Source organism: Tupaia chinensis, unplaced genomic scaffold (assembly GCF_000334495.1).
Source record: "Tupaia chinensis unplaced genomic scaffold, TupChi_1.0 Scaffold000571_1, whole genome shotgun sequence".
NCBI lineage: Eukaryota > Metazoa > Chordata > Mammalia > Scandentia > Tupaiidae > Tupaia > Tupaia belangeri.
This window is the reverse complement of record NW_006160085.1, coordinates 69,042-81,295: the sequence shown is the minus strand read 5'-3', so window position 1 is coordinate 81,295 and position 12,254 is coordinate 69,042. Positions and strand designations below refer to the sequence as shown.

Genomic DNA, 12,254 nt, shown 5'->3' with positions numbered 1-12,254 from the left:
CAAAAAAAAAAAAAAAGAAAGAAAAGAAAAAGAAAAGAAAAGAAAGGAAGGAAGGAAGGAAGAAAAAGAAATCATTTACTTTTTAAAAAGAATTACTCAGTTTTGGAAGGACCAGCAGATGGTGTAATGGTTTTATGGACCCCCACATAGACAACCGTGGTTCAAGTCCTGGACCCAGTGGCTTAAAACTCACACCGGGCACACTGGCATGCATGCCCCAAATCCCAAGAGGAGAATGGAGAAGGGATGCAGCATGGCCATCCCCCCTTGGAGGTAACTTATCGCTTTCTGTCTCTGTCTTTCCAGCAAATACATGCACTCTATAGCAAAAACCATTCAAAAAATAAAAAAGAATTACTCAATTTTGGGACCAGAAGATGGTGTAGTGGTTACGTTGCTGGACTCCCAACTAGCTGCCTGCAGTTCAAGTCTTGAAACCCGCAGCTTAAAACTCGTCTCTGGCAAGTGCACCCGCCCTATAACAAAATTCTCTGTTTAAAAAAAAAAATAGAATCATTCAATTTTACTATCATTATTTTCAAGTTTGCTATAGGGCACATGTACTCACCAGAGAGAAAGAGAAAGGTAGAGAAATTGACAAAGTAAGCCACCAGGTCTGGGACTCAAACAGCAGTTGACCATGTGGGAGTCCAGCACCTCAACCATCATGATACTGTTGACCCAGATTATTCACCTCTTTAACAAATGGTTCTAGAATAACTGCATTTACACATTAAAAAAAAAAAAAGGAACCTTACTTCACCCTATACAAAACTAATTCAAACTAGATCTAAATCTTTTCCTAAAATGTTTTTAAGACAATTAAAAAATAAGCCACAGACTGGGAGAAAATCTTTGCAAATCACACACCTCAGGAAAGATTTCTATCTAGAAAACAAAGAATTCTCAAAACTCAGTCATCAGGATCAGCTGATGGCTGGATCACACATCACTGACTGCCATCTGCTGGCTCCTTATTTTATCCTTTTTTTTGGCACCTGGTCGGACCTGCCAGGTGGCAGAGTCTAATAGAGTGCTGACAAAAAGTGCTGAAAGCCACATGGTCAACTTCAAGTTTATATCCCCAGCTAATCCTGAAAACATGGCAGGCATGTACATGGGAGCTCAAGATTCTAAAGACCTAAAGGACTAAGGAAAGGGATTGTGGCAACATCATGACACCCTGTTGAGGGAGCTTTCTCACCCATAAAGAAAAAGTTCTTGGGGCCAGCAGGTGGCATAGTGGATCAGGCGCTGAACTCCCACATGGCTGACCATGGTTCAAGTCCCAGACTTTGTGGCTTGCTTTCTCACTTTTTCTCTCTCTTACTCTGTCCCTCTCTCGTCAAATTAAAAATAAATAAAGTTTTAAAAAAAACGCTTACACTAAAATAAACCATACTTTCATTTCATGTTTCTACGAACTTTCTGAAGTACTCTTGTATATATCCTAAAGAACTAACAGCACGGTCTCCAGATATTTGTATATCCATGTTTACAGCAGCACTATCCACAACAGCCAAGAGTTGGAAATAATCCTAATTATGTATCAGGAATGTATAATATAAAAACAGAAAAATGGAATGTATACAAATATTATAAATGTCATTAGCCTTTAAAATAAAAGGAAATTTTGTCACATGCTACAACATGGATGAATCTTCAGGATATCATCCTAGGGACCAGCAGTTAGTGTAATGGCTATGTTGCTGGACTCCCACGTAGTCGACCGCAGTTTGAGTCCCGGACCCAGTGGCTTAAACTCACACCGGGTGCGTGTGCATGTGTGCCCAAGAGGAGAATGGAGGAGAAGGGATTGCAGCGTGGCCATCCCCCCTGGGGCGTGATTTCTCGCTTTTTGTTTCTCTGTCTCTCTCTGTCTGTCTGGCAAGCACATGCGCCCTATAGCAAAAACCTCTCAAAAAAAAAAAAAAGGACATCATCCAATTTACTGATAACAATAAACCAATAAGAAAAGGCAAATGCTGTGATGACTCCAGTCCCCAATTACTGCTTGACTACTTATCTAAAAGTAGTCAAATTCACAGAAACAGCTTCCAGCCCAATACCTAACAATACTCTATCTACAAATAAGGTGGATCAAGCCCTACTCCTTTAACTGAACAGCCTCTGCTCCAACCTCTCCTTTCGTCCAATACCAAGTGAGGTAGGGCAGTCTCTGTCTTCTTTCTGTCTCAGTCTGTCTCTCTCTCAAAATTTTTTATTATTTTTTTTAAATCTGTAAGTAGTCTCTTTCCTTTGACCTCCCCTTTTTCTTGCTAATTTCAAAATCCATCTGTGTCTGAGGTAGGCCCAGACCTGCTCCTTTCATGTGGTGCTTGTGCGTCACATGGTTTTCATTTTTTTTGCTTTTTATAATTTTTTTTCCCTTTTTAATGGTTTTTATTTTGTTTTGTCTTTTTCCCTTTATTTCCTTTTCTTTTACCTTTCTCACTTTACTTCTCAACTTCCACACACTGAGTGTCTAGGCAGGGCTTGGTGCATAGTACCAAAACATCTGAACACTTTTTAGGGTAATAGAAAACCTCAATCCCCACTGAACTGCTACAGAATGGGAGAAACTCATCTTCATAAATCTGAACTCAAATCTCTTTCTGTGGATAACACGTTGCAACACTCAGCAGTAGAGAAGTTGGCATAGAAGTACCTACAGTGAAGTGAAGCGTATGAGCTTACAGTTGCAGAAAGCTCCAACAAATTAACCGAACATGAATATACCACGAAATGACTAATAATCAGAGAAAAGAGACTGTATCAGGCTGAGCACTCCTAATCTGAAAATCCAAAATGCTCCAAAATCCAAAACTTTTTGAGTGCCAAGATGACACCGTAAGTGGACAATTCCACACTAGACCTCACATAACAGGTCAAAGTACTATAGTAGAAAAATACAGTATGAATTTATCTTTAAGCTCTATGTATTAAAATGTGTGTATATGAAACATTAATAAATTTTGTGTTTAAACTTGGGTGCCATTCCTAAGATACCTTATGATGTATAACGCAAATATCCAAATAAAATATAAATCTGAAATACTCTGGTCCCAACTGTACTTTAAATATGTGGTTTATTATACATCAATCTTATCTCTATAAAGCTACTCTTTAAAAAGTATTAATGAGGGCCAGCCCCATAGAATAGCAGTTTGGTTCTGTGCATAAGGAAACTGCATTCCATATATCTGACTATGGTTAAACAGCTTGAAACATACACCAGAAACGTGTGTGTATATGCCCAAAATCCTAACAGGATAGACAAATGGAGGAAACAGGATTATGGCATGTCCACACCCCACTGGAGAGTGCTTTCCTTTTCTGGCCAAGTGCATGTGCCCTTTGGCAAAAAGGCTAAATGAGATGTACTAATAAAAATTAATGTAAAACTACCTCATCATCAATCTTCATCTGGAAATCTTCCTCATTTTCTTCTTCTGGAGCAAAAAAGGACTTCTCACCATAGCCAGCATCCTGGAAGAGGAAAAACCCATACATAAATCAGCCAAATGAGAACACATAGCACAAGTTTTACTGAATACCAAGTATAGAATGTCAAAGTATATTTTGCATAGATAATGGATTCTATAAAATTCTTCACTATATCTATCACCAATGTACACTCTTAAATATAAGGCATATTACCCAATAAAAAAAGATATATTACCATATTCTGAGAAACTTGATTTATGGATGATTAGGGCCCATGAAGAAAGCTAAATAGAGATGTTCATTAACTCAGCATGACAAAGGTACACTGTCCCAAGTCAGCTGGACCTCTTGGCCTTACAAGAACACTAGATTTCTCTGAACCACACATTCAGAACCATCATTATTTCTGCTCACCCAGGAGGCTGGCAAGTACCTTCCCTACTTGAAAGTTTACTTTGCAAAGAGAGATTGAAGTCACTTCAAAGTAAAACAGTATGTTCTACACATCCCTCACTAAGCCTTCACATGGATATTTAGCTGTACTGTAGTTTTCCTCAGAACTAATATATACAGTACTTCATAGCTAGTAACTGAAAATCATCTAATAGCCAACATCTCTAAGCCAATAGGAAAAACTACCTCCCCAATATTTAAAAACCCACATGCCTAAGTATTGCCTATGAAAATGTTCACCTTCAGTCGCTGTTCTGCAGCTATCATGCTGTAATAAGCACAGCACTGCTCTGGTGACACCATAGCTCTGATTTCCTCTTCAGTTGGTAAACGAAAATCAGATTTCAGTACCCACCAGTTTGAGTCCATCCCTGGAAAAGATCAGAGAATGATACCATTCTAAATTCCAAAGGCTCTGACATTCAGTGACAGCTACAGGGATAGCAAAGACTGAATCAGGCGATAACCTAAGGTAATAAACAGGCCTGGCAAGTTAGCATGACTAAGAAAACCTGTGCTGCTATGTTTCCTGTATCTGAGGCATCCAACAATCACACTGAATTTCCTCACAATCAAAAATAAATAAATAAAAGGGACCAGCAGGTGGTGTGGTGATTGCAATTCAGTGACAGCTACAGGGATAGCAAAGACTGAATCAGGCGATAACCTAAGGTAATAAACAGGCCTGGCAAGTTAGCATGACTAAGAAAACCTGTGCTGCTATGTTTCCTGTATCTGAGGCATCCAACAATCACACTGAATTTCCTCACAATCAAAAATAAATAAATAAAAGGGACCAGCAGGTGGTGTGGTGATTGCAGTGCTGGATAGTCCCACATGGCCAACCACAGTTCGAGTCCCAAACCTGGTAGCTTGCTTTCTCACTTTCCCCCCCTCTCTCTGTGTCTTTAAAATAAATGAATGAATAAATAAAATAAATAATAATTTTTTTGAATCACAGGGATCAGCAGTTGGTATAATGGTTATGTCACTGGACTCCCACAGTCAATCGCAGTTTGAGTCCTCGACCCAGCGACTTCAAACTCACGCCGGGCATATGTGCATCCAAGCCCAAAATCCCAAGAGGAGACTAGACTGTGGCATGGACATCCCCCGGGAGGTGATTTCTTACTTTGTCTCTCCAGTGAGCACATGTGCCCTACAGCAAAAATCTCTCAAAAAAAAAAAAAAGTACTCAGAACCTCCGTTTAGATTTGCTACTAACTTTTGATGGTCATCAACGTCTACTTTATCTGTTATACATTTATCCTTTAACTGAATATCATATTTCATTTCAAGCTTTTTTATTCATGAGAGCCCACGTGTGCACAGGCAGAGGGAGAAATACCCTCACAGGGTCCAGTCATGCTGCAATTCCCTTTCTGTAGCCCTCCAACTTATCAGGATTTGGGGCATGCTTGTGCACCCTCGGCATGCTTCAGGTTAACTAGGTTGGGCATCTGAATCCATGGTCGGCTTTGTGGCTTCTGCCAATACAATTCAACTTGTTACTGCCTGTGCCACCAAGGCTGGGCCCTAATTCTTTCCTTGGAAAGAGTCGGAGAGTACAAATATCTAGTCACAACTGATGACCTGTACGTTTGAAGTCAGCACAAAGCTTTAGCCTCTTCCGGATACTGCTTTCTGAATGGGAAGGAAAGGCTTTTTTTATATCTTCCATTCGGATCCTCCGTGGACGATCTTTACTCTTCCAAAAGAGACGGTAAATAAAAACCTGCCCAGCAAACAAAATGTATTTTACTTACTAAAGTGAAAAATAAAAAGTCCTCACCATGGTCTTTTCCCCTGCTAGGCATCAATATGTTTCATCTTTCCTGAAATACCCCCAGATCCACATACCCCCTTAACATTTTTTTTCATGAGAAACATCTGCAACAAGGTTAGGTCTCCTTGCCAGCCAAGATTCATAAGAATGTGCACAAGCACCCCATGAGTACAAGTCAACCCAGGAACCAAACCACCACCTTCCATATGGCTCCTGCATCACTAGAGCTATCCCAGCACCAATGGCTGGGTGTCAAGAAACCCATTTTATGTGTATCACAATCCCCTTGATATCTTCTCATATCTTACCTGTAGAAAATCTCGAATATGTGTATTCGCCCTTTTGGAGTTGGGACCAGGAACTTCAAACAAGGGGCACTGCTGACCAACAACAAAAATATCCACTAATTCACGTATATAGTAACCCTGTCTTGTCCGAATGATCAGGAAATCAGTTTCTGGCATCTTATGAAGATAAATTGGAGCACGAAATAGGTTGTTCTCAAATGCCTGACAAAAATAAAAACACACACACACAAAAAAATCATATACAGAGAAGCCATAAAAATTCAGTCAATTGGGACCAGCAGATGGTATAATGGTTGCATCACTCAATTCCCACATTGCCAATCACAGTTTGAGTCCCGGACCTGGAGGATTAAAACTCATGCCAGGTATGTGTGTGTACATGCCCAAAATCCAGAGAGGAGAATGGAGGAGAAGAGACTGCAGTGTGGCCATCCCCCAGGGAGGTGATTTCTCGCTTTTTGTCTCTTTGGCAAGAGTACATACCCTATAGTAAAAATCTCTCTTACAAAAAAATTCAATCAACTAATATAAGAAAGGAAAATCAAGCTTGCTACTCACCATCTTCGATATACCACCTGAGATCTACCTAGTAACAAAAAACTTATTATAACATGGAATTGAATAATTTTTTACCAACTGTCTATAACCTAGTCAGTAGTGGAAAAAAACACACAAGATGGGACCAGCAGTTAGTGTAATGGATGTTGCTAGGCTCCCATGTAGTCGACCGTGGTTCGAGTCTCGGACCCAGTGGCTTAAAATCACGCTGGGCGCGTGGGCGTGTGTGCTCACGTGCCCAAGATCCCGAGAGGAGAATGGAAGAGAAGGGACTGCGGTGTGGCCATCCCCCCTGTGGGGTGATTTCTCACTTTCTGTCTCTGTCTGTCTTTCTGGCGAGCGCACGCGCCCTATAGCAAAAACCTCTCCAAAAAGAAAAAAAGAAAAAGAAAAATACATAAGATTTAGATTCAGATGATGCTGCCTCTACCATTTACTGCATAGTATCAGACAAATTATTTAAAATCTCTTAGCTTAATTTTCCTAATCTACAAAAAGGAGACACTTAAAATTTCTATACCATAAAGGACTGCCATGAAGACTATATATGAAAATTACTATAAACTAAGAAGTACTATCGCATAGACTCCAACATAACCCCAACACCCAACAGGCGAGATCAAAGCATTTGCTGCATGAATTAGTGAATTGATAAAAACAAAACAAAACAAAAAGGTAAAAAATGTGCTTGAGAACAGACTAAACACAAAGGAAAACACAAGAGAACAACAAAAGCCAGATATGTTGTGACAAGATGCCTGCGAGTCCAAGAAAAGTCTTCCCAGAAAATCAAGAGAGTGGAGAGAAAGCCAGAAGATCTTCACTATGTGGGTATGTAAAGTTCTAAATGTGAAAAACATGGACAAAAAAAAAAAATAGTAGATAGAGGGGACCAGCAGATGATTCATTGGTTAAGGTGCTGGACACTCTCACACGCCAAGCACAGTTCAAGTCCTGGACCTGGTGGCTTGCTTTCTCACTTTCCTACTCTCTCTCTCTCTTACTCTCTCTGTGTCTCTCTCTGGTCAAATTAAAACAAATGAATAAATAAAATTAAATAAATGAATCTTTTAAAAAAATTATAGTAGATAGAAAAGGATCTTTAAGAAACTACAGAATAGCCACAAGAGCAGGAGGGAATATTTGATAGAAAACCTAAACAGAGAATTAGAGGGAGAGAAATGCCAAAAACAATATAAATATGATATTCAAAATCTAGTAGGAAATGGGATTATAGTTGTAAATGGTAAACAAAAAAGTGAGATTTGCAGATACGTTTTTTATTTTCAGAGAGCTTTTTGCTGTAGGGCACATGAACTCACCTGAGATACAGAGAGAGACAGACAGACAGAAAACTAGGGGGAATGGCCACACTGCAATCCCTTCTCTTCCATTCTCCTCTCAGGATTTTGGGCATGCACGTACACATGCCCAGTGTGAGTTTCAAGCTGCCAAATGTGGGACTCAAACTGCAGGCAACCACATGAGAATCCCACGACATAACCAATATACCACCTGCTGGTCCCAAGATTTGCAGATACTTTAGGAGGAGAGCAAACAACTGTTGAATAAGGAGGAGAGCAAACAACTGTTGAAGAAACTAGATATAAGAATATCAAAAAATTATTAAGATTGCTAAGAAAAATGAAGAAAGAAAGAAAAATACAGGAAAGTGACAGAGATTTCTGCATAAAATTTGTGAGCCTCCATACTTCTCCTTAAATATGTACAAGGTAAGGACTGGAACTGGAGCTGCACCTACCACCCAGGAGTTAAGGGAGCTGAACCCCACATGACTATAGTGCCTATCCATGGCAGTTTTAAAAAACACACTGGGTACATGTACTGGCATGCTCAAAATCCCAACTAGATGGAGAAATGGAAAAGGGATTATGGTGTGACCATATTCCATTGGGGTTGCTTTCTCCCTCTCTCTCTGGCTGGCAAAAATACCCTTTGGCTATAACAAAAAAATAAAAGCTGAGGAGTGGCCCCATAGCACATTAGTTAACTGCTAGGCATAGAAGGCTGTATCCCATACAGTCACTCATAGTTCAAATCCTGACCCCAGTGGCTTGAAAAACACCAGACATGCACAGGTAGGGTAAGTGTACTTCCTTTCTCTCTCTTTTTTCTCTTGGGCAAGTATATACACCCTTTGGCAGCTAATAATAAAATATATATACATATGTACAAGTTGATACCAGAGGACTCACTATACTGATTAAAACAAAGGAGGGGAAAAAAGCGTTCCATTATGGCAATAGACTATAAATGGCATGGTTCAAGTGTGACTCAGTACAATGAGTATGGTTCAGTACAATGACCACCACTGATAGGATCAAAATGTACTAATTTTCCCAAGAGAATCTCAACATTTGGACCAGCCAGTGGCATGGTGGTTAAGGCAGCTGGTCCCACATGGTCAACTACATGACTGGAGTCCCAGATCCAGGGGCTTAGAAAACATGCCAGATGCATGTACATGAATACCCAAAATTCTGAGTGGAGAATAAGAGATGGGATTGCTATGTGGCCATCCCCTCTGGGGAGTGTTTTCTCACTTTCTCTCCCTCTCTCTCTCTGTCTCCCGCTGGTGAGTACACTTGCCCTAAGGTAAAAACCTTTAAAAAAAAAAAAAAAAGAACATTTTTAGATTATGTTGTTCTTCCCCATACTTGATATACAAATAGTCTCTCAATCAACTAGAATTGATGCTTTCTGGGCTAACTAACTCCTTATCTGTCAATTTGCTTAGGAAAGAATAAAAACAGGAAAACATTCCTTTACCTGTAATAATTGGCCAGGGTGGAGAGAGCCCAGGAAAGGAGACGTATGGCAGTAAACAGTTTCCCCATATTTACAATCTGGGGCTCCAGGATCTTTTCCAGGTTTCTAGGAGGAACACAGCAGACTCAGTTACTTTCACAGAATATAATCAATAAGTCTATACCAAATAGTCTATGACCATGGCACTACTACCATTATTAACTATAAAAAGATACCATCCAGGACCAGCAGATGGTGTAGGAGTTATGCAGCTAGACTCCCACATGGCAGACCATAGTTCCAGTCCTGGACCCAGTGGCCTGAAAATCACGTTGGGCACATGCACATACATGCCCAAGAACCTGGGAGGAAAATGGAGGAGATGGGATTGCTGCAGGGCCATCCTTCCTGGTGGAGTGATTTCTCACTTTCCCTCTCACCCTGTCTGTCTTCCCCCCACACTCCTCACCCTCCCTTCTCTTGCAAGTACACATGCCCTAAGGCAAAAAAAACCTCTAGAAAAAGAAAAAAGAAAGATACCATTCAGCCAGCCCCATAGGCTGATGGTTATGGGAGCTATATCCCACATGGAGAACCAAGTGGTTTGATTTTCAGTGGATAGCTCAAAGAACATGCCAGGCACATGTGCACGCATGTCCAAAATCTCAACATATGGAAACTGGAGAAGAGATTGGGGCAAGACTGTACCCCATTAGAAGGGTGCTTTTTCCCTGTCACCTGGTGAGCAAACACACCCTCTGGCAAATTTCTAAAAAGCTATCACTCACGGTCAGCAGGTGGCACAGTGGTTAAGGCACTGGACTCCCACATAGTTGACTGCAATGTAAGTCCTAGATCCAGTGGCTTGAAGCTCACACCAGGTACATGTATGTGCGTGCATGTCCAAAATCCAAGAATAAAGAAGGGACTGTGGCATAGCTATCCATCCCCGGGGGTGGGGGGGTAATGTGTGATTTCTCACTTTGTGTCATTCTGTGTCACTGCTAAGCACGCACACTTGATAGCAAAAATCTCATTTAAAAAAAAAAAAAAAAAAAAAAGAAGCTATCACTTTTTGGGCCAGCAGGCAGCATAGTAGTTAGGGTACTGGATCCCACATGGCCAACTGCACAGTTAAGAGTCCTGGACCTGGCAGCTCAAAAAATCACACCAGGCACATGAGGGTACATGTACAAGATCCCAAGAAAAGGAAGAGCACAGAGAAGGGACTGAGGAATGGCTGTCTCCCCTAGATGGTGATTTCTCTCTCCCTGGCGAGCACACATGCCCTATAGCAAAACTGAAAGAAGGAAAAAAAGAAAACTATCGCTCTTCCCTCCCCCAAAATTCATAGTGTAAAAAAATATATATATCTGAGACCAATAGAAGGCATAATGGTTACATCACTGGACTCCTTCAATCAAGTCCTGGACCTGGAAGCTTAAAACTCATGCTGGGCACGTGAGTGTGCATGTGTGCCCAAAATCCCAAAAGGAGAATGGAGAAAGGACTGCAGCATGGCCATCCCTTCTTAGGGGTGATTACTCACTTTCTCTTTTTGCTCTCTGGTGAGCAAAAATCTCTCTCTAAAAAAAAAACCCAAACAAACAAATAAAAAAAAAAAAACCACGAAGAATCAGGGCCAGCTTGTGTCATGGTAGTTAGGATGCTAGACTCTCACATGGTAGACCATGCATAATCTGAGTCCTGGACCTTGTGGCTTGCTTTCTCACCACCAACCCCACCCCCACCCCCCGCTGTGTGTCTGTGATCAGATTAAAAAAATAATATTAAATCATTCTTTAAAAAAAAGACAAAATATGGACCAGCTGGAGATGTGGTGGTTAAGGCAGCTGGATCCCATATAGCAAACTGTGTAGTTTGAGTCCTGGACCCAGCTGCTTGAAAAACACACAGGCCACATGTGCATGTGTACCCAAAAGCCCAGAATGAAAAGTGGAGAAGGGAGTGCAGCTTAGCCATGCCCCCTGGGAGGTGCATTCTCACTTTTCTGTCTCTAGAGAATACATGTACCCTCTAGCAAATTAAAAAAAAAGACAAAATACATGCTCACAGATTATTGCTAGGTATGCAAGTAAGCTATATTTATAACAAAGATTTTTTTAAAAAGACACTTACTCTTTTATAGTAATTTTTTATCTTGGTCGCCATGCCAACTTGCATCATTAAGGGTCCATTTTCCTCACTGTATTCTGCAAGAATAAGATCTCCATCTTTGCCTGTGAGGTCCTCAGGTGTACGCATAAAAAACATTTCTCCTCCACCTGATGCTTGCCTCTCTTGTTCTCTCATCTGTATAAAACAAAAAAAAAAAGTCACAGTCCACCCCTTGACAGGACAATAACTATATACTAATGATGTGTACTCTAACATAAAGAAACGAAAAAATTTTACCTTGCTATTTTTCAATGTCATTATGAAAAATTTCCAAACACATAAATTTGAAATAGTACCATGAACACCTATTATCTTATCACTTAGATATGTTTATAATTTAATGTTCTATTAACCATCTTTCTATAGACTTTGCTAAACCACTTTTGAAAGTTGCAATTATTGTTGACACTTTAGCTTTAAGGATTTTTATACATATCTTCTAAGAATACGGATATTCTTCTGAACAGACAAAATAACATTCTCTAACTTCTGAGAAAAAAAAACAATTCCCCAAAATTATCTAACATCCAAAACATTTCTCTAAATTACACTCTAACATCTTTTCTAACTTTTTTTTTCTAACCAGAACTCAATTATACCTTAGCCTTCTTTTTGATATGCTTTAGCAAAGGCTGGACAGAGTGGGGACCAGGTTGGGAGAGTGCCCCAAAAGAGTACTTTTTCAGAGGTGGACGATGGAATTGCCGGAGTTTGATAGGCCCCATGTGCGTGGGGAAGAAGGGCTGCCGTAATTC

At 40.3% G+C, this 12,254-nt stretch overlaps 1 protein-coding gene across 1 annotated transcript in view; it reads right to left on the bottom strand.

The window, feature by feature from the left end:
* The window catches only part of TAF1 (TATA-box binding protein associated factor 1), a 103,630-nt gene that overhangs the window by 71,653 nt on the left and 19,723 nt on the right, over window positions 1-12,254 (bottom strand). The window contains 7 exon segments of the mRNA XM_014591417.2: window positions 3,409-3,489; window positions 4,141-4,271; window positions 5,494-5,635; window positions 5,995-6,195; window positions 9,343-9,447; window positions 11,461-11,634; window positions 12,099-12,254. The exon segment at window positions 12,099-12,254 is cut by the window's right edge and continues 30 nt beyond it. Coding sequence (XP_014446903.1) covers window positions 3,409-3,489; window positions 4,141-4,271; window positions 5,494-5,635; window positions 5,995-6,195; window positions 9,343-9,447; window positions 11,461-11,634; window positions 12,099-12,254 — 990 coding nt within the window.